A 22,319-nucleotide genomic window follows, 5' to 3' on the forward strand; every position below is an offset into this window, starting at 1 on the left:
TATTATACATATGCACATTTGGGCATCTACACAAAATTTGCATGCAATTTCATCCATAGAACCCAGATTAAAAACAATTGGTTAAACCTGTCAATTTTAATAATGTAATAGGGAGTTATTTACAAGCAAAAGCGAGTTTATTCAGAAATAGCCATAGGAACCCGCAATTCAAGATATGCAAACTATGGTGGCCCATGGGCAAATCCAGAGAACAAGGAAGGGGAGCTTGCTTTTATAGCAAAAGGGGGGTGGGAGGGGCTGTGATAATCAAAGAGTCCATTGGAGAAAGGTGGGAATCCAAAGTATGGAGGCTTCTCATTGGTTGGGCTGCTAAAGTCTGATTGGCCGGACTGTAGGCAGTGGAGAGTTTTCTTCTTCCTGCTGGATAGTGATGTAGGCAACACTTTCCTGTGGGAGATGTAGGCAAACATCTCTTCCTGTTTGGAGTAATTGATGATGCATGGCTGGGCATGAGAGCTCCCCATATAGGCCTGTCCCACTCCAATTGTAGCTGAGGTTTCTTTAGTCAATTCCACAAAATTGAAGACTGAAGATGGGTAAGCAGAAGAGTCACTTGGAGAGGAAGTTAGAGAAAGTGCAGAGGAGGACCTTGAGGAGCACTCAAATTATGGGATAAGTAGAGAAAGGTAAGACTGAAAATGGACTGTGAAAAGGGGACAGAGAGGTTGGAGGTGTATTAGCCTGGGTCTGAGCAGCTTAGAGAAACCACACAGTAAATTTGAACACGGAAAGTTTAATATGAAGAATTATTAACCATAACAGGGTATTGGAATAATGAGGAACTGGCTTGTACAGGAGTGATTAAACTTTCCTTATAAAGAAAAGTAAATATTTTAGGCTTTGGGGGTCATCTCTGTTGCAGCTACCAACTCTGCTACTGTAACATGAAAACAGCCATAGACAGTATGTAAATGAATGAGCATGGCTGTGTTCCAATAAAACTTTATTTACACAAACAGGCAGTGGACTGAATTTGGCCTGTGGGTCACAGTTTGCCAACCAAAAGACCCCTTCTACTCCCAGCCTGAAGCCCAGGGCTTGCTGGAGAGTATAGCACGCTGAATGGCAGAGAAGTCACTGTCTGCTGCACCACTGAAATTTGCTGGAAATCCACTGTGCTAGGGAAAGCTGTCCACAGGGAAGTGTCTCACTGGAGGCGCTCTGCTACAAAACCACCTGAGGGGAGGGTTGCTGGGGGACGCTGCCGGCCACTGAATGCTGATGGAGCCAGGCACTTGATGGTGCAGAAGCTGCGTGGACCACAGGAGCCTGGCACTGTGGGAGCCAAGCCTGCTGCAGAAGCCTGCAGAGCTAGCACAACAGAACCAGAAAGCAAGCCCCTTTCCTTCCGCAGTGTCTCTCCAGTGCCATCTATTGACAAAGCCTAATATCGTGCCAGATGCCAAAGAAGAGAATATAGAAAATAGAAGGGTCATTTTCCACTCTCGTAAAGCAGGCAAAAAGGATGAATTGGAGCTGAAAGGCAATAAATTGATAACTGGCACCAGAGGGAACCCAGAGGATGTGCTGTAATAGAATGCATTATAAAGGCATTTAAAGAAGTGGGTACAACATCAAAAGCATGATCCATAGAAGAACAAATTAAGTTAGACTTCATTCAAATTAATAACTCCTGTTCTTTGAAAAATAAAGACTGGGAGAAAATATTTGCAAATCACATATTTGATAAAGGACTTGTAGTCAGAATATATATTTTAAAAACTCCCCAAACTCAAGATTAAGAAAACAACCCAATTTTTTAAATGGTCAAGTGATTTGAACAGATACTTCAACAAAGAAGATACATAGAGACTTCCCTAGTGGTCCAGTGGTTAAAAATCCGCCTTACAATGCAGGAGATGCGGGTTCCATCCCTGGTTGGGGAACTAGGATCCCACATGCTGAGGGGCAACTAAGCCCGTGGGCCACAACTAGAGAACCTGTGTGCCACAACTACTGAGCCCACGTGCCGTAACTAGAGAGAGGAGCCCATGCACCACAACGAAGAGCTCGTGCGCCATAACAAAGATCCCGTGTGCCGCAACTAAGACCAGACACAGCCAAAAATGAAAGAAAGGAAGAAAGAAAGAAAGAAAGAAGGAAGGAAAGAAAGAAAGAAAGAAGGAAAGAAGGAAAGAAAGGAAGGAAGAAAAGATATATAGATGGCAAATGAGTACATTTTTAAAGTGCTCAATATCACTAGTCCTTAGGGAAATACAAATTAAAACCACAATAAAAGGCTTCCCTGGTGGTGCAGTGGTTGAGAGTTCGCCTGCCGATGCAGGCGACACGGGTTCGTGCCCCGGTGCGCGTCCGGAGCCTGTGCTCCGCAACGGGAGAGGCCACAACAGTGAGAGGCCCGCGTACCGCAAAAAAAACCCCCAAAAAAACAAAAAACAAAAACCAAAAAAAAACCACAATAAAATGCCACTACATACCTACTATAATGGCTAAAATAAAAAAGACTGACCATATCAAGTATTGATGAGAATGTGGAGCAAATGGAACTCTCGTACACGCCTTCTGAGAATGCAAAATGATACAACCACCTTGGAAAACAGTTGGGCAATTTCTCAAATAGTTAAATGGGAGTTAAGCATACATCTATCATATGACTCTTAGGTAATTTCCCAAGAGAAATGGAAGTTTATTCATTCAAAGACTTGTGTGTGAATGATCATAGACTCTGTGTTATAATAAAAAAATAGGAAACAACCCGAGTGTCCATCAACAGGTGAATGGATAAACAAATTGTAATACATCCTCACAATGAATACTACTCAGCAATAAGAAGGAATAGACTTTCAATGCACTCAACAGCCTGAAGGAATCTCAAAGTAACTATGTTGAGTAAAAGAAGTCAGACCAAAATGATTCCATTTATATAAAGTCTTAGAAAACGCCAACTGTAGGTTATAGACTGTGGTGATAGAAAGCAGACCAGTGGCTTCCCGGGGATGGGGGAAAGTGGAGAGGAATGGGAGGGTTTTACCAAGGGGAATGAGGAAGCTTTTGGGATGATGGACATGTTCATTGTCTTGACGGTGGTGATAGACTGTGTGATGAGTGTATGGTAATGTGAAAACTCATCAAATTGTATACTTTTAACGTGTGCATATGAATTATACCTCAATAAAACTGTGAAAAATAGAAGTAGGTATTGATCAAGTGTGCCATGCTACTGAGAAGTCAGGCAACAAAGAACTGAGACGTGTCCACTAGATTCAGCACTGTACTGGTCATTGGTGGCTTTGGGGAGAACAGCTTCAGAGAAGTGGTGGGGTGGGAGCCTGATTGGAGGAGGCTGTGGGGTGAGCAGAAAGTTAGAAAATGTAGCCAACGTTTTCAGGCTGGGGAGGAGAAAAGAGTTTAGTATCAGGAAGAGGAGGTGGGAAGGTAGGAGCATTTTTATTTATTTAATTTTATTTTTTTGGCCACACCGCGCGGCTCGTGGGATTAGTTCCCTGACCAGGGATTGAACTCGGGCCCTCGGTAGTGAGAGTGTGGCGTCCTAACCACTGGACCACCAGGGAATTCCCTGGTAGGAGCATTTTTAAAGAGCACAGAGGAAAAAGTTAAAGATAAAGGGGAGATAGGAAATAAATGATAGAGTAAGGTCTCTGAGAAAGCAGGAGATGATGGGCTAGAGACAAATTCACTTCAGGACGAAAGGAAAATATGATGAGCATGAATTCAAGTAGACTTCTAAACTTGGTAGCAGAATATTCCTTCTGGTGGTCCCTATTTGTGTGTGTGTGTGTGTGTGTGTGTGAAGAGGTCAGGATACATGTTGAAATTGAGGCAAGGAGTTTAAGAGGGATAGTGAAGGTTTGAAATAATCTTTGTGGCGATTAGGTTGGTGGCAATTAGGGAAATTAAAAAAGATGGACAGTTTCATTGGAAGCCCTGGGTGACGTTGGTGGCTATGTACTTATAATGGCATCAACATGCAAGGTGATGTGATTTGTCTCTAGCAGCTCTCATCAGCCAGCTGCACAAAGAGGACCAATGCATGGGTTCATCCCGAGTTGGAGTTTTCAGGCTCTCAGGGCAGAAAGACAAGGGGGTCAGGGAGCGGAGGATATTGGCAAGGGAATTATTGAAGTGATGAGTATGAAATCTCAGTTGGATAAAAAAGGAAGTGATGACAGCAGGGCCTTATAGTGGTCTGGAGGTCCTCCTGGGGTTCAATAACTTATGTTGGGATTCGTGCCACAAGAGAGCTAGATGAATAGGAGGTGCTGTGGTGGGGTTGTCTGAATGCAGGATTTTAGAGGTGGATGGTTCCAGGTGTTGACAGGCTGAGGGGTGGAATGAGGTAGAGAAGGTTTCTGATGAGGAGGAGGTCAAGGGCCTGAAGGTCCAGGGAGGTGCTGGCACATCTATGAAGATAATTAAGTCGCCTGGACGATGGCAGTGTTAGGATGAGAAGGCTGAGAACCAGACACCAAAATCATCTGTGAAAAAAGAGACATGGGAGGGAAGTAAATCCAGGACAGCGTCAGAGAGGAGGAGCCTCATAACTTGAGGCTCAAAGGAGCAGGCGTTTCATGTCAGGATGGAGGAAGGGTCTGAAAGTGGGGGTGCCCCTGGGAAGCTGAGGCATGTGGGATAAGGGAGAATAAACAGCCTCCACTTCAGAAACTGCAGGCAAAGGGGTGTCCACAGGACACAGCCAGTTCTCAGTTGAGGCCGGGAATTGGGGGTATATTAGAGATACAAAGGCTGAAGATGTGAGGGTGTTTATTATTCATGAAAGTGGAATTCCGGTGAGAAGTGTGGAGGGGAGAGGATTGTGGGCTTGGGTCAGGGAGAAGACCAATGGGTTCATGTTTGCGAATGTTCACTTAGCAACCCTGTGTGCAGTGTGGTATGTTTGTTCTTTCAACGACGAAGAAAACTGTCAGTGTGGATGCACTGTGATAAGGGCTGTTGTGCAAATAGCACGGGGCATTTGCAAGTAGTGAAGTGGAGTACTCCTAGGCGAAGGCAAACAAAACTCCAGCTGATGAAGGAAAGGGATAGTCGAGGGGCCAGGAGGAGGGGCAGTTGAGCCAAGTGAGCCAGTAGATGGGGAGGAGGGGTGATCAAAGCATACCAGCTATGGGTTTGAAAGCACATGGTGTGATGGAGCTCACAGTGTTCTAAGAACGTGAATGAGTCTATATCAAAGGGTGGGGATGGGTGAGGGATGGTAGATCAGGTCAGAGACAGGCAACGTTCAGATCATGAAGGGCCTGTGTGCCAAGCTAGAGTTCGAACTTTATCCTGAAATCAAGCCTGTGAAAGGTTTTTAGGCAGAATGAGATAATTGGATTTATGCCCAGCTGCTGTCCTCCCAAACAAATTGTAATGCTCAATAAACCAATTTCTCCTGCCCACACTTCTCTGAGCTCCAGACCTATATTTCCAACCACCTGCCAGACCTCTGCCTTTGGCTTTCCTGGCCTCTCCCTGTGTGTGCCTTGAATCTAGTGAATGACGCCACCCTTCTTTATGCCTACATCCAATCTCGCGGGTGCTGTTAGAGAAAACCATGCTCCTGGGGAGGTCGGTGCCAGGACAAATCACTGGTTAACAGCAAAGTTGTCTAACATGCATATTCATTAATTTGCTCCATTATCATGCTCAATCAATGTTTGGAGATGACCCAGTCAACATACTGGGTTCACGATAGAACTGATCTATGGCATATCATTTTCTTTGTCTCTTCCAAGCTTTCATTTAAAAGATAAATCCATACAGAGTAAGATTTCATTAGTAAGGCTATCTATTACTTTCTATTGCTTAAGGAAATTATTTTGCAAATACAGGCTTAGCAAGAATTCTCCAGGACAGTTCTCTTAAGTCTGTTTTTTCAGTTATCTATAGTTTTGCAACACACTATATATGTAACAATCCACCCACACATAAAGATTAAATAGAATTTATTTTATAATGTTCACGATCTGTGGGTCAGAAACTCAGGCAGGGTTCAGCTAGGTGTTTCTTCCCCTGCATGTGGCGTTGACTGGAATTACTCCATGGGGTAATCCAGATGATGTCTGGGTTGGTCCAAGAAGGCTTCCCCTCACATGTCTCGAATCTCGGGAGGATAGCTAGAAGCCGAACTCAGATGGACCACTCTCCCTCTCCATATAGACTCAGGGCCTCTCCGTGGTCTTTCCAGCAGGCTTGTTCAACTTCTTCCAAAATGACAGAACTCGAGGAATGATATTTAAGAGATAGAAAAAAAAAAAAAAAAAGAGATAGAAAATTTCTTAACGTCTGGGCTTGGAAACTGGCACAACGTCACTTCCGTGTAGTCTATTGGTCAGAGAAGTCACACTACAGTCACACAGAGCTCACCAAGATTCAGAGAGAGGAGGGGCACATAGACCTACCTCTCCAATTGTCAAGAGACCAAGAGAATGTATGCCATCTTTATTTTTTTTTTCTTTTCCATTATGGTTTATTACAGGATATTGAATATAGTTCCCTATGCTATACATAGGACCTTGTTGTTTATCCATTCTATATATAATAGTTTGCATCCGCGAGTTCCACAATTCCCAGTCCAACCCTCCCCACACACCGCCCCCCCTTCCCAGCAACCACAGTGTATGCCATCTTTAAACTGTGCTCTTGCACGGAATCTAGAAGGATATTTTACACGTGAAATTATTCATTTGGTATTTCTGTAAAATTACTGAAATCGTTATCATTCAAAATATGTGTGAGGGCATTGTTTAAAAAATTTTAATATCAATTAATTAATTTTTATTGAGCTGTAATTAACATACGACAATATTCATCCTTTTAAAGTATACAATTCAGTGGTTTTCATTATATTGACAAGGCTGTACAATCATTACCACTGTCTAATTTCATAACATTTTCATCATCCCCAAAAGAAACTTTATACCCTTTGCCAATCACTCCCTATTCCTTCCTCTCCTCAGCTACTGCCAGCAACTAATCTACTCTCTCTCTCCAAAGGGCCTGCCTTTAGAGATTTCGTAAAAGTGGAATCATACAATATGTGGCTGTGTCTGGCTTCTTCACATAGCGTAATGCTTTGAAGATTCTTCCACATTGTAGTACATATTAGTGCTTTATTCCTTTTTATGGCTGAGCAATAGTTCATTGTATGGACATACCATACTTTCTTAAGCCGTTCACCAGTCGATGCACAGTTTAGGTTATTTCCACTTTGGGGCCATTATGAATAATGCTACTATAAACACTTGGGAACAAGTCTCTGTGTAGAGATATATTTTTATTTATTTTGTAGATGTACCTAGGAATGAAATTGCTAGATCATATATTAACACTATGTTTAATTGTTTGAGGAACTACCAGACTGTTTGCCAAAGAAGCTATTTTACATTCGTATCAGCGGTGTATGTTGCCAGTTTCTCTACATCCTTGCCAATACTTGTTATCATCTGTGTATTGATTTTAGTATCCAAGTGGGTATGAAGTAGTATCTCTTTGTGGTTTTGATTTGCATTCCTCTGATGATTAATGATGCTGAACATCTTTCCATGTACTTATTGGCCATTTTATTTTTAGGCACGTATCCTTGGAGAAATGTCCACTCTGATCCTTTGCCCATTTTCAGTTGGGTTATTTATCTTTTTATTGTTGAGGAAAGTCAGGATTTTGACCCAGGAAATCTGGCCCCGCAACCTGTGGGTCTAACTCTCATGCTCTCCTCCCTCTTGCTATGCATCATGGTTACAAAGTGGTACAAATTTTGTTTTATTAATATTTACTCTAGGTAAGAAGTAGGATGAAAAGACATTTAAAAACTGGAAAATATAGCTTCTCCTGGAGGTGATAACTCTCTTGGTTTGGGAAAAAAACATTTATAACACCTTTAGGAAGGCAACAGGTACCCAATGGAGACAGTTTAATAAAGAAATAGCTAAACTGCCTCGCATGAGAAGATAAAGGAATTTGGGGGTTTGGGTGAATGGTCAAAAAGGAACAAAGATAAGACTCCCTAAAGAAGACAGTTAACAAATCGTCACATTGCATACTTTAAATATCTTACAATTTTCACACTACTATATATAAAATAGATAACCAACAAGGACCTACTGTATACACAGGGAACTATACTCAGTATTTTGTAATAACCTGTAAGGGAAAAGAATCTGAAAAAGAATATATATATACATATATATATACACAACACACATATGTGTGTGGGTGTGTATAACAATATCTGTGCTGTATACTTGAAATTAACACAACACTTTAAATCAACTATATTTCAATAAAATAAAAATTTTTAAATCTTACAATTTTATTTGTCAGTTGTGCCTCAAGAAAACAAGAAGGGGGGGGGAAGGGAGGGTGAAGGGGGGAGGGGGGAGGAAAAGAAGAAGAGGGGGAGGGGAGGAAGAAAAGAAGAGTAGTATTAGTAAGAAACATGTCAGGAACTAGAGTTTATAGATAAAAGTAACCAGTGAAAATTTTTCAGTGTCAGGGTAACCAAAGGACTTTAAGAAAGGGCTGTTTAAAGTTTAGTATTAAGTCAATTATGTTGCTGAATTATAAACCCCCTCCATTTTCCCAAATCTTGGAAAAATCACACAATGTGTGAATTCACAGAAATCTTCGGGAGATTGATTGTTGGTCTTCCCAATAGATATAGGAAAGGGATCTAAGCCAACTTTATGTAAAATCAAAAGATGGGGTGATTTCACTAACATTTGATTACACCTTATCATTAAAATGTAACACAGTGATCAAGGATTGTTAAAATAAATGTGGCAGAGTGAATTGATGAGACCTTAAACTTATGTTTTGCTTTTCACTGCTCTGAAAAGAAATCTCCATGTTGATTGTTAGGGGTGGGTGTAGGGGAGCCAGATGTCATATCATAGTATGAATGTGGTCCGATGGTGCCCAGCACTGTAAGTATGTGGATAGGATACCAGTAATAAGATTTGAAATGTATGGAGCTAGAAGCTAATCAGTGGAAAATTCTTCCAATCATCAGAAGTGTAAAAGGTAAGTGGAATGTGGACTGTTTTGTTCTTATCAATGCCCAGTCAAAATGGAAATTATTCAATAATGCAGCATATACAATTACAAATGTACCATTTTTTCTTGTTTTTTTGGTGTGAATACATGAAAAATAATTCATCAGAATTTCCGTTTCTAGGGTGGCAATACTACAAACCACGAGTGTATGTGACTGTGTATGAAAGCGCATAATTTATGCAACTATCAATAATTCAAAACAAATTTGAATAAAACCTCAATCTAAGCATGAGAAAACATCAGACAACCCAAATTTAGAGGCATTCTACAAAATAACTGGCCAGTACTCTTCAAACCTGCCATTGTACCTAACAACTAAATGCAGTGTGGGGTCCTGAGTTAGATCCTGTTCAAGAAATGGAACATTAGTGGGAAAACTGGTGAAAATAGAATAAGTCCTTCAGTTTACTTAATATTATTATACAAATGTTAATTTCCTAGTTTTAATCATTGCACTAAAATTATTTAAGATGTTAACATTAGGGGAAGCTGTATGAAGGGTACCTGGGATCTTTCAGTACTATTTTTGCAACTTTTCTGTAACCCTTAAAAATAAAAATTTTTTTAAACAAACTTGATCATCCATGATAGAGGTAAGGCTGAATTATCTTTTAATTCTGTCTATGGAAAATGGTATTTAGAAAATCATTGTCACAGCAAGAGGCCATCAGAACTATGCAGCCAAAAAATAGAGAAAAAATATCATTAAGCATGTCAGGCAGTTAGTTAATAAAAATATAATTTTCTGGACTTTGTGATCTTTGTGGCAATTAGATTTTTTTAATTTTATTTTTTATTTTATTCAAGTACAGTTGATGTACAATGTTATATGTTACAGGTGTGCAATATAGTGATTCACAATTTTTAAAGTTATACACCATTTATAGTTATAAAATATTGGCTATATTCACTGTGTTGTACAATATATCTTCTTTTTAATTTTAAATATCTATTTTATTTATTTATTTGGTTGCACTGGGTGAAATACAGTGAAATGCACAAATCTTAAGTGTGTATTCACTGAGTTTAAGGATGTCTGCCCAGCAGACATCCACTAGGGGGAAGGCATTGGGGAACACCAGCAGAAAGTTCCCCTCAGGGGCTTCTGGGACTCTGCAGTATTTGCAGCTGACATTGCTGCAGTGAACTGGACCCAGAGCAGGAGAAGCGTGAAGAGATGGGAGAGGCAACCTGGGAGTCAAGAGGGATTCCCTTTGGGAATGATCTGACTACTCCTTGTTCTGTTCTTCAGGTTCTTGGGATTTGCAAGTGGCAGGAATGGAACAAAGAAATGCTCAATAAGTGTGTGTTAAATGGATGGATCAATCAATGAATGAAGGAGTGGGCACTTGCCTGCCACAGGAGTCCTCTTTCATCACTCGTGTCTTCTTGGAGCCTCCTCTAGCTTTGCAGGAAGGAGCAGATCTGGGGCATGACTCTTGGAGTCATGTCCAGGAGAGGAATACTGAGTGAGCAAAGGCTGTGAACCCTACGTATCCTCCTCCCATCCCCTCACACACCTCCAGAGGGCACTGAGAGTTTCTGCTTGGTTTGTTTCTCGTCTTTCCTGTCATCTTTAATAGCATTCAACTGAAACATCACCTGCATTCATTACCTCTCCCTTTTCTACACTAAACCCTTGAATAAAGCAAGTAGGACAGAAATCAATACAGCTAATCATAACAGCCAACTCTCTCTCTATATATACATTTTTTGGCCTTGCTGCACAGCATGCGGGATCTTAGTTCCCTGACCAGGGAAACTGTGCCCCCTGCAGTGGAGGTGCAGAGTCTTAACCACTGGACCACCAGGGAAGCTCAATTCTTTTTCTTTTTTTTTTTAAATTTATTTATGTTTTGGCTTCTTTGGGTCTTCGTTGCTGCGTGCGGGCTTTAGTTGCAGCGAGTGGGGGCTACTCTTTGTTGTGGTGTGCGGGCTTCTCATTGCAGGGGCTTCTCTTGTTGCGGAGCATGGGCTCTAGGCGCCCGGGCCTCAGTAGTTGTGGCGTGTGGGCTTCAGTAGTTGTGGCTTGCGGGCTCTGGAGCGCAGGCTCAGTAGTTGTTGCACACAGGCTTAGCTGCTCCACGGCATGTGGGATCTTCCCAGACCAGGGCTTGAACAGGTGTCCCCTGCATTGGCAGGCGGATTCTTAACCACTGAGCCACCAGAGAAGTCCCTGAACAGCCAACTTTTATACAGTGTCTACTATGTGCTAGTCTCCGTCTCAAATTTCCTACCTATTTAATTAATTTAATACTTAAAAAGGTAGGTGTATATTTTATCATGCCATTATGCAAGTGAGGAAAGTGAGTTAACAGAGAGGTTTAGTAACTTGCCCAGGGCCACCCATCTGGTAAGCAGTTCAGCTGAGATTTGAACCAGGAAGTCCACGCTAAGAGCCCATGCACTGAAACACTATACCTTTTCTTTGGCATGTACAATACATGTGTGTGCTAACTTCATTGAAACAGAACATAAAACACAGTCAAGTGCACAAATCAGGTGTGTGACTCAGTGAATTTTCACAAAGTGAGCACACCTGTGTAATAGCAACCCCCCCCAAAGAACAGAACACTACCAGCCCCCCCCCCAGGAGATCCTAACATACCCCACCCCAGTCTCTACCCCTTCCCCACCAAGGGAAACACTCTCCTGAATTCTCTCACCTCTCTCCTGGGGGTTTCTTCCTTGTCTGTCTATTTTAATCACACTGTATTTCAAGTATCATGGGGTCTGCTGCTAAAGTTAAAAATATTCTATTTTGCAGGAATGGAAGTGAGGATGGTGGAGGGAACACATTCCCTAGATAAGAGAAATGACTGACGGTGGGAATGTTAGGGGCAGTTCTCCATCTCCCCTCATTCTCTTTGCCAGTAAGTGTGAGGCTCTGCTCTTTTCTCCATCCTTCTCTCCCAGGACTACATCTCCCAGCAGGCTGTGCTCTGACAGCTCTCGGATTTAAATAGGATTCTGGGCTACGCTTAGAGTCAGGCTGTTGCTGAACACCCAGGAGCGAGAGGAGCTGGAGGAAAGAGAAGCAGCAAGAAGCAGCCAAGAGTTGGAGCCAGACCAGGTGGAGCCCGAGCCAGAGTTGGAGTCAAAGTTGCTCTTGGTAAAGCAGCAGCAACTAAAGAAGTTGAAAAGATGCTGGTTTTCTTGGGACTGCTCACCTCCTTCCTTTCTTTCCTGTATGTGACAGCTCCATCCATCAGGTTTGTCTTAATTCAGTAACTCATTCAATAGTTTACAAAGCCCTGAATTGGGAGCCACGGAGCTTGTAAGAAGATGAGTTCTTAGCTGCTGAAGGAAGAGAAAGGGATGGAGGCCAAGGGAGAGAAAGTCAGGCAGGAAAAGCAGGAAGGAAGGAGGTAGTTATGAATACTGTGGTGGAAAACGAGAAGGAAGCACCTGGGGCTGGGAGAGGAGGGGCGGGTTTGAATTCTGATGCTAGTGGAAGGCTGAGTTGATGACTCTGTTAAGTAGCTTGACAGACATCTTATGGGGGAGTCCTTGCTCTTTCACTCCATTCCCTTGGGTTCCTCTGAAGGTCTCCCTTTCTTCACCGTCCCTAGTCAAGGTGGCCCTGCTGCGTTACGGTGGGTGGTCATTGCCGAGGGACTCAGTTGTTAAGTACCAGGCATCTGGGGAAGGAAACAAACTCTCTTCCCTTTGAGACTACCCTCAACTAACGTTTGGGGTTGGCTCTTTTGCTGTGGGATTTCTGAAGATGTCAAAGAAATGTGTGTTATGAGTAGAGATTGTTGATGATAAAGAAGGTTAAATGGACGTATCAGAGACAGAGTGTTGCTCTAGGTCCCGTCATAGAAAGCTGGGTTTGGGTTCCAGTTTTGCCACCATTAGCAAGTGACTTGAACTTCTCTGAGCCTCAGCTTTCTCCACTGTAATGTGGGGATAATAACAGAGTGCTTGAGAGAATTAAATTCCCTTGGAAAATGCCTAGCCTAGTGCTTGGCAGTTGGATGATGCTCAGGTGATGTTAGCTTTACTTCCTCCTGTCCTATTTTTGGGAACTTATCAAGTCAACTCTATGTAAAAGGATGCTCTCTGCACAGAGGTCTGAACAAGGGAGGTTTTCTCTCTGTGCATGGATGGCGAGTATGAAATCTCTAGTGGGATGGCAGAATATTCTGGCTCTCTAAAACTGGAGAGGCAGCCCAAGAGCCGTATTTCTATATGGGACCCTGGAGGTGCTGTTCATCGGTTACTCACCATTGATGCTTATTGAAGGTGAGGGCTCAGGACCACTGATTCCACTAATGCCCATCCCCCTCGTGTTTTAAGGGCAGGAAAGAGAAGGAAGATGACCTCTGGGAACCTCTAGAGATAGGAGTGAGCTATCTTTGTTGTTTAACAAGGAACCATTGGCCCTGGCTCAAGAGAACTTATTCTATTTGCCCACATGATCATTTGTAGCTTCCGGGCACGTGACCTCCCAAGCTGAGCTGATAAGCAGGAGACTGCCTTACCCACTGGGGAGACGCTGTCCCCTGAAGATTAGCTTCTTTAAGTCTCCTGACAGCAACGAAAAGAAATCCCTCTTTGAGGCTGGGTGGATTTTATGTATCTCAGTCTGGGATTGGAAAGGATGGTGCATAAATGTTTTGTTTCTCTTGCCTGTAGGAAGTTCTTTGCTGGTGGGGTCTGTGGAACAAATGTGCAGCTTCCCGGGAAGGTGGTGGTGATCACCGGTGCCAACACAGGCATCGGCAAGGAGACAGCCAGAGAGCTTGCTCGCAGAGGCAAGTCCTTCCTTTCCGTTTCCACAGGGCAGCACCTCCTGTCTTTCTCACTAGGAACTCTACTCACGTTCCCTTATCTTTCCTCCTGGGCTTAGAAATTCTGGTCAGGAACTCAAGGAACCTGGGATTCAAGTCCAGCTGTGACACCAACTTACTCTGTGGCTTAAACTTTCCTTCCTTCCTGCTCCTTCCCTATTTATATAAAGTAAGGAAAACAATGATGTCCGTGTATAATATTGGTGAGGTCAGTTATTCTAAAAGGAGATCCTAAGCCATGTTAAATATCAGGGTGTAAAAACCAGGGTTCCCAGCCTGGGGTTAAGCTGATAGCAAGAGAATCTGGAAGCGGCAATTCAGCCACTCACTGCTTTAGGGATGGTGCGGGGAATGCTCTGTCCACCAGTCCCAAATTCACTTACTCGACTCTTCTTCAGCCCAGGGTCTGAACACATTGCTGTCTGTTTGTTTTGGCCCCAGGAGCCCGAGTATACATTGCCTGCCGAGATGTACTGAAGGGGGAGTCTGCTGCCAGTGAAATCCGAGCTGATACAAAGAACTCCCAGGTGCTGGTACGGAAACTGGACCTATCTGATACCAAATCCATCCGAGCCTTTGCTGAGGGCTTCCGGGCAGGTGAGGCCCTGGGGGTTAGAAAGGCAGGAAGCTGGGTGTGGGAGTGGCTGCTCCACCCTGGACCAGCTCTGACCTTTACATCAGACCCATCATGGATTCCACTGCACAGGTTCTGCCACACGAACCAGCAGGGCAGGGAATTGGCACGGGGATGGCGGGTGGACAGGCTGGGCAGGATCCTTATCATCTCCTTGCCTCAGCAGTGGGAATGGTGGAGGTGACAGCTCCCTGCCTGGGCTTGTACCTTGCCATCGAGGTGTGGCCCTGATGCCACTCTCTTCTTTCATCCTGAGAATCAAACTTCTGTGGCCATAGGCACAAGAGGAAGTTGTGCTGCTGCCAATATTCTTCTGTATCTTGGAAAATGACCATCTTCTATCAAGGACTATGAAATCCATGAGGGACAGGAACCATGTCTGTCTTATTTTACCACTGTATGCCCAGTGTCCAGCCCAGCTCAGAGTCAGTGCTAAGTACACATTTGCTGAATGAATGGATGAATGAATGAATGGTGTCCAGGAAGATAACAGCAACTAAAATTAGAAATCCAGGACTTCCCTGGTGGTGCAGTGGTTAAGAATCTGCCTGCCAATGCAGATTCCTGCCTGCCTGGTCCAGGAAGATCCCACATGCCGTGGAGCAACTAAGCCCGTGTGCCACAACTACTGAGCCTGTGCTCTAGAGCACGCGAGCCACAGCTACTGAGCCCGCGTGCCACAACTACTGAAGCCTATGTACCTAGAGGCTGTGCTCCACAACAGGAGAAGCCACCACAATGAGAAGCCCACACACCGCAATGAAGAGTAGCCCCTGCTCGCCACAACTAGAGAAAGCCCATGTGCAGCAACAAAGACCCAACGTAGCCAAAAATAAATAAATAAATTTATATATATATAAAAAATTAGAAACCCAATGACAGTGGCTACTGAATATCACTGAGATAGGTCCAAACGCAAGGAACAAACACTCAGGACTGGCAGCTAGCTGACTCCTTGCTAACCACATGGTCTCCTTGGTTGTGCTCTTTAGAGGAAAAGCAGCTTCATATTCTGATCAACAATGCAGGAGTGATGATGTGCCCATATTCCAAGACAGCTGATGGCTTTGAAACCCACCTGGGAGTCAACCACCTGGGTGAGTATCTTAGAGTGAGTGAAAAGCGAGGCATATGCCATCATGTTCTCTGTAGGGAGATGACCCTGTACCAGTGCTGAGGATCTCCACTGGTCCTCATAGAGACCAAGATTCTGCTAGGCTGGAGGTATTGGTTTTTCTTTCACTATCTCTCTCCTAACCAGTACAAAAAAGAGAGTTTATCCTACTCATACCGTTAAGAAACCCCAAACATAGGAGATACCAGGAAGAAGAAGGTCCTTCTTGAATGGGACTGTGGTAATGCAAGACTTGCCAAGCAGGGTCAGGAGTGGGGGTGAAGTCCGTGTTTGGCTGGAGCGGGGGTCATATTTATAACTGAGGACCAAGCAAGCAAGGGTTGGTCCATCGTGGAGGCAGACCTTGAGGACTTGAGGTATGAGAGAGGCTAGTGTTCATAGCTCGAGGCAATGGCTCTAGTGAGGGGATCACAGAACAGGTTCTCTGATCCTCGGCAAAAGTTATTTTCCCTGACTATTCCATCCTTCCTTCTGTACATGCCCACAGTTGTGTGATCATAACCAGACGGGGGATGTCAGAAGCTAGCAGTTGCTCCTGACCGGGGCAAGGACAGAGGAACAAATAACAACAGATTACGTATATATTGCCTTACCTGGAGTCCAGCTCTGGCCCTTGCCTTGAGGACTCCACTAACTCAGACTGACTGACCATTAGCACTAAGTTACTCATGGTATCAAAATGTTCACACCCAGAAGATAGTGAGCTAGTGATGAAGCCCTGTCATACATCAGCTCCCACACCCCGAGCCCAGGCTGCCGTTCCACTCTTCAATCTCCTCTGCTGGCTCTCCTCACAGGCCACTTCCTTCTCACCCACTTGCTCCTGGGGCAGCTGAAGGAGTCCGCTCCTGCACGGGTGGTGAACCTGTCATCAGTGGTCCACCATGCTGGCAAGATTCGCTTCCATGACCTCCAGGGTGAGAAGTCCTACAACCGGGGTTTTGCTTATTGCCACAGCAAGCTGGCCAATGTGCTCTTTACTCGTGAGCTGGCCAAGAGGCTCCAAGGTAAGTCTAGAGAAAGGGCCAGGGTTAAGAAGCAGGGGCTTCAGTCCAGATTAGAGGTTCACAGAAACTTCTGAAGTCAGGATGTCAAACGTGCCCATTTCAGTGGCAGCTCTGTGCACTAAGGAGAATGAGGTTATAAAACTGAGTAAAAACAGAGTCCTTGCCCTTGGGAAGCTTAAAACTGAACATAGGTCAGGAACCTATAAACCTTATATGCTTTGTCACATCTTATTTCGTATTTATCATCTCATCTGATTTTTCACAACAACCTCTTGCAACAGGCAGAGTAGGTATTGTTTTCACTATTTTATGGGTCCAAACTGAGGTCCAAAGAAGCGGCCGGCCCAAGATTATATGGCAAGTGAAGGAGTGAGGACTGAAAAGTGGGGACTCTGCTTTAAACCAGGGTGCTTCCTTTGCTGTGCCAATTGCTGAGGTTTACAGGGTGAGCTGAGCTACAGAGCTGCCACTCACTGCCTGGAGTCAGGGTTTCACATACTTGGGTCTGAGTTCTTGTTCTACCACATAGTAGCCACGTGTGTCTACAAACATGTCCCTTTAACCTCCCTTGACTTCTCCCCTCAACTGTAAAATGAGGTGAGGCCACTCTTGATCCTATGATTCTGTGCTCCCCTGGAGTTTTTGCTGAGCTTCTGACACTGACATCTGTGAATCTGGAGGACCATTTGCTACAGTGAATAAGCCAGAGTTTGGGGAAAATGGTATTTACTATCAGAATGCAGAAAGTAGAAGAATAGGGTAATCATTTAAATGAATACTAATAATGACAACAATAATTGAGAGTTTGTGTGTGCCATATACTATCTGTGTCTCAACTCATTTAATACACTATTCCTATGAGGTAGGTGCTATTATTTTTCCCCTCCCTACAAAAGAAGAGGTAGGCGCAGATATCTTGAGAAACTTGCCTGAGCAAGATATATTAATTCTGAGGCGAGCCAGGATTCAAATCCAGGCAATCAGAAGTCTATGCTCTTTACTCTACATCGAGGTTCAGACCTTGGCCCTGCAACCAGCCAGGTGTGACCTTGGGCAATTTACTTAACCTGTCTGTGATGAGAACTCGGTTTCCTCAGCTGTAAATGGGCTTCTTAATATTACCTACCTCATGAACCACTTTGAGAGTCAAATGAGATAACACATAAAACATGTAGCACAGCCCTTGTACGTAATAAGCACTAAAAATAGTGGAGGCGGCGGGGGTGTCTTGGGGGCATGTTAACTCTTATCATTTCCATCAACACCCCTCAATCTACACCTCATAAAATGTGCTTGCCCGGCAAATGCAATTCACAACAAGGTCCTAGCTTCCTACCTTCTAACAGGATTGCTGCCCCTAAGACCCTCCAATAGAAATTCCAAAGATACCATTTAAGCCAAAGATTAAGATGACACTAAAATAGAAGGATGTTCAACCAAGCATTCCTTTTGGAGCATAGAAGGCTGAGAAGGCTATAGATCTTTCTGGATAAGATCAATTAATTACTCATGAGATTCTACCTGGCTAGAGGTGGTGTCTTCTGAACACTGGGGTTCTGTTTCCCAAGTCCCTTCTCACTCGTGCATGTTGCTGCAGGAGATGAGCTGTTTCCCCGGCCTCGGAGTGTGTCTCTGGTCTAACTGTGCCCTTTTTGCCCTAGGCACAGGGGTCACCACCTACGCAGTGCACCCAGGCATCGTCCGCTCCGAACTGGTCCGACACTCCTTCCTGCTGTGCCTGCTCTGGCAGCTCTTCTCCCCCTTCCTCAAGACGGCAAGGGAGGGGGCCCAGACCAGCCTGCACTGCGCCCTGGCTGAGGGCTTGGAGCCCCTGAGCGGCAAGTACTTCAGGTGCGCAGAGGCCGCATGCGTTCTCCCCATCACCTGTGTGCATGGTGAGGCAGGCATAGGACTCCGTGGGCTCCCCCAGTGGCCAAGTTTGTGCCTGATGGGGGAATCCAGGTTCACGTTGGGCCAGTAGACCAAATGCTGTTACTTTTCTAAGGAAACTTACATTTGAAACATGGCAAAAGTTGGTTTTATGGCTCTGTTTCAAACCTGTGTGCCACATTTCCAGGTAAGCCTTTGTAGAGCCTTTTTCTCTTCCTTGAAGCTTTTGGCTGACTTCCTTCATGAATTTTTAAATGACACATAGCACGAAACTCCAGGGCAAAGTCACCTGTCCCTAGTGTGAACTCTAGGGACACTTCTCCCAAAGCTGCGAAGACTGGCGCTATCTGTTGGAACATAAAAATAGACACTTTGATGTTGAGGTTTATCACAAACTCAATGGGCAATCAGAGTCTGGGAATATAGGGAAGCCCAGGATTACATCTCTTCCTATTCCATGACTTGATCCAGCCCAGTCTGCTTTTCTGTCCCACTTTGTTCAAGATGGTTCACTGGTACACCATTTATTAAGTGAAGCATTGGAAGTAGCCTCAGTGTCCAACAATCGGGGAATGGATAAATGATCATAGCTAATGTTGCTTGAGCTCTTACATGTTTGGCACTGTTCTAACTTTTACGTGTATTAATTCATATAATCATCACAACTCTGAAAGGTAGATCGTATTATTGTCCCCATTTTACAGATGAAGAAACTGAGGCACAGAAAAATTAGCTTGCTCAGGGTCATATCGTTTATAAGCGGTAGGCCTGGGATTTAAACCCAGGCAGCCTGGCTCTAGAGCCGTGCTGTTCAGTGTGGTTACCGAGCACTTGAGATATGGCTAGTCCAATCTGGGACATACTGTACGTGTGAAATGTACAGCAGATTTTGAAGACATAGTGTGAAAAACAGAAATGTAAAATATCTCATTAATTTTTATATTGATTACATGCTGAAATAATTTGGCTATGTTGGGTTAAATAAAATATACTACTAAAATTAATTTCACCTATTTCTTTTCACTTTTTAAAAAAATACTTTAAAATTTCTATTAGGAAATTTAAAGTTACACATGTGGTTCACATTTGTAGTTCGCATCATATTTCTACTAGACAATGCCACCCTGGAGTCTGGGTGTTTAACACCCCTCCTTAATCATGTGATAAAATATAATACAGTCACTGTATAAAAGTATTTTTGAATAATATTCAATTAATGGGAAAATGTTAGTGATATAATATTATCAGAAAGAAATGAAATATAGAACTATATAATTATTCACTGTAAATGCATAGAAAACAGTCTGAAAGGATACACAGCAAACTACTACACAGTAGTAGTTACTTCCAGGGAGTTTGAGGAAGAGTCGGGGGGCGGGGGGCAGTGTGAAGGAGGATTTTAACCTTTTACTCTAGGTATTCCTTTATTATTTAAAAATAAATTTTAAAGATTATATATTAATTCATTACTTGTAAAATTAAAATTGTACATTTTTAACAAGAGAAAGGTATCCTCCCCAAACTAGGTACAGTATGATCCCAGTTTTTTTTTAATTAATTTTTAAATTTTTAAAATTTATTTTTGGCTGTGTTGGGTCTTCATTGCTGTGCGTGGGCTTTCTCTAGTTGCAGTGAGAGGGGGCTACTCTTCGTTGTGGCACACAGGCTTAATTGCGGTGGCTTCTCTTGTGGCAGAGCACAGGCTCTAGGTGTGTGAGCTTCAGTAGTTGTGGCTCACAGGCTCTAGAGCACAAGCCCAGTAGTTGTGGTGCATGGGCTTAGTTGCTCCGCGGCATGTGGGATCTTCCCGGACCAGGGCTGGAACCCATGTCCCCTGCATTGGCAGGAGGATTCTTAAGCACTGTGCCATCAGGGAAGTCCAAAACTTCTATTTAAAGAAAAACACCATGAACAGTGTGCTCTGCCCCAACCCTGCTCACCCCAAAACAAAACAGGGGTGCTTAGTCGGGTTCATGGGACACAAGGGGTCTGTGGATAGAATTTAAGGGGTCTTCAAACCTGGATGGAAAGATAATTTCACCTTTAGTTTCACTAACCTCCATCTGAAATTTGCCATTTCCTTTGATTATGAATGTAGGAAGTGAACTGCAGTAGTAGTGATACTGGTGACTTTGTCCCCAAGAAAACTATAAATAATTTCATGTCACATTGCAATTGTTGCAGATACCTCAGGATGTCACTTCTCGCCAATACTTTGAAATCTGGTAGTGATTAGACCCAGTGCTAGCTCTTCTAACAGAACACATTACTATACCACACATTGTTTTTAAAATATTTTATACTTTATATAAGATAGATAACCCTCAAGGACTTACTGTATAGCATGGGGAACTCTACTCAGTATTCTGTGATAACCTATATGAGCAAAGAATCTAAAAAAGAATGAATATATGTATATGTATAGCTGAATTACTTTGAGGTACACCTGAAACTAACACAACATTGAAAATCAACTACACTCCAATAAAATTAAAATTTTTTTAAAGTCAGTACAAAAAAGAAAAGGAAATATTTTAAAACTGCATTTCAATACAGTTAGTTTCTTTTTATCTAATGTATCTTATTACACATTTAGAAATATATTCTGAAGAAGAGGACATAAACTTTTCCAGACTGTCCATTTTCACTCCTGGATGTTCACCCCCTTTCTATGCCCTCCAGTGACTGCAAGAAGACTTGGGTGTCTCCAAGGGCCCGGAATAACAAAACGGCTGAGCGCTTGTGGAACGTCAGCTGTGAGCTGCTGGGAATCCAGTGGGAGTAGAGCCGATGGAATAGGCACAGCTGTATGAGGCTCAGTCCACGCTGTAAGGAAAGGGGACCGAGGAGAAGGCCCACCCTGCAGGATTGTCCTGGCTGGCTGCTGTTGCGAATCCTGCCCTGCTCTGATACTCCTGACCCTTCTAGAAATCTTCGCACACCCAACCCTCTCGTGAGGCTGGCTCATGGCACGAGACAGTCACACCTACAGAGTATTCTTCGCCAAGACTTGCAGAGTCAGCCACCCTCTCGGACCAGGAGGACTGGGCAGATGCCAGGCTGGGCACAGGGATGGCAGAAGAACCTCGGAAATTGGGTCAATTTCCTTACCAAGACCAGCTAGCATGCTCAGCTGAGATGACAGGAGCATCAACGTCACTTCTTTCCAGGGACTATAGACTCAAAAACTCTTGACTGATCTCTTTCCTCTTTGAAACATTAATTTGGAGTCGACCAACTCAGGAAAATCTTGGCTCAACCTTGGCTGATTTTAGTTCCTTCCTCTGAGCATCCTGGAGCAATGATGTAAAGCTGGACCTTCCTGTTTTCTTTTTCCAGTACTTTTTAAAAAATTAAAAACAGATTATTTCAGCTTTACTGAGATATAATTAACATATTGTGTAAGTTTGGACCGTCCCATTTTCAATGTAGATGGTTTCTTTTTCTAAAGAGTTCCCTTTTACCTCAATTTTTAGAGAAAATAAAGACTGCACATTCACCTTATTGCCTTATTTATTCTCTCAGGGTAGCAAGGGAGAAATGAAACCAAGTTGTTGTTTTTGTTTTGTTTTGTCTTATTATTTATTTATTTATTTGGCTGCACCGGGTCTTTGTTGCTGCGTGTGGGATCTTTGTTGTGGCGTGCAGGATCTTTAGTTGCAGCATGTGGGATCTAGTTCCCTCACTGGAGATCAAACCCAGGCCCCCTGCATTGGGGGCACAGAGTCTCAACCGCTGGACCACCAGGGAAGTCCTGAAACCAAGTTTAATGAGTACTATCTCACCCTACCCACCCACCC

The 22,319-nt window shown here is 43.5% G+C and overlaps 1 protein-coding gene across 2 annotated transcripts; it reads left to right on the forward strand.

Annotated features, from left to right (window-relative positions):
• The first annotated feature begins 11,971 nt into the window (after positions 1 to 11,971).
• RDH12 (retinol dehydrogenase 12) lies at positions 11,972 to 22,023 on the forward strand. Of its 2 annotated transcripts, XM_029238438.1 has the most exons (7): positions 11,972 to 12,269; positions 13,699 to 13,817; positions 14,295 to 14,450; positions 15,480 to 15,584; positions 16,420 to 16,629; positions 18,291 to 18,480; positions 21,202 to 22,023. In XM_029238438.1, the coding sequence occupies exons 1-7, from the start codon at positions 12,202 to 12,204 to the stop codon at positions 21,302 to 21,304; spliced, it is 951 nt and encodes a 316-aa protein (XP_029094271.1). In that variant the 5' UTR covers positions 11,972 to 12,201; the 3' UTR covers positions 21,305 to 22,023. The 2 variants fall into 2 exon arrangements, with proteins under 2 accessions (XP_029094271.1, XP_029094272.1); XM_029238439.1 differs by lacking the exon at positions 16,420 to 16,629 and having other exon boundaries at positions 12,053 to 12,269; positions 21,202 to 21,829.
• Positions 22,024 to 22,319: the final 296 nt, after the last annotated feature.

Source organism: Monodon monoceros, unplaced genomic scaffold, assembly GCF_005190385.1.
Source record: "Monodon monoceros isolate NGI ecotype Baffin Bay Population unplaced genomic scaffold, NGI_Narwhal_1 Super_Scaffold_21, whole genome shotgun sequence".
Lineage (NCBI taxonomy): Eukaryota > Metazoa > Chordata > Mammalia > Artiodactyla > Monodontidae > Monodon > Monodon monoceros.

Excerpts from the sequence above, each read along its gene's own strand:
- RDH12 (XM_029238438.1), top strand. The coding sequence starts at position 12,202 with ATGCTGGTTTTCTTGGGACTGCTCACCTCCTTCCTTTCTTTCCTGTAT. Across the intron at positions 16,630-18,290 it reads GCTGGCCAAGAGGCTCCAAG|GCACAGGGGTCACCACCTAC; the intron begins GTAAGTCTAGAG and ends TTTTTGCCCTAG. Across the intron at positions 18,481-21,201 it reads CTGAGCGGCAAGTACTTCAG|TGACTGCAAGAAGACTTGGG; the intron begins GTGCGCAGAGGC and ends TATGCCCTCCAG.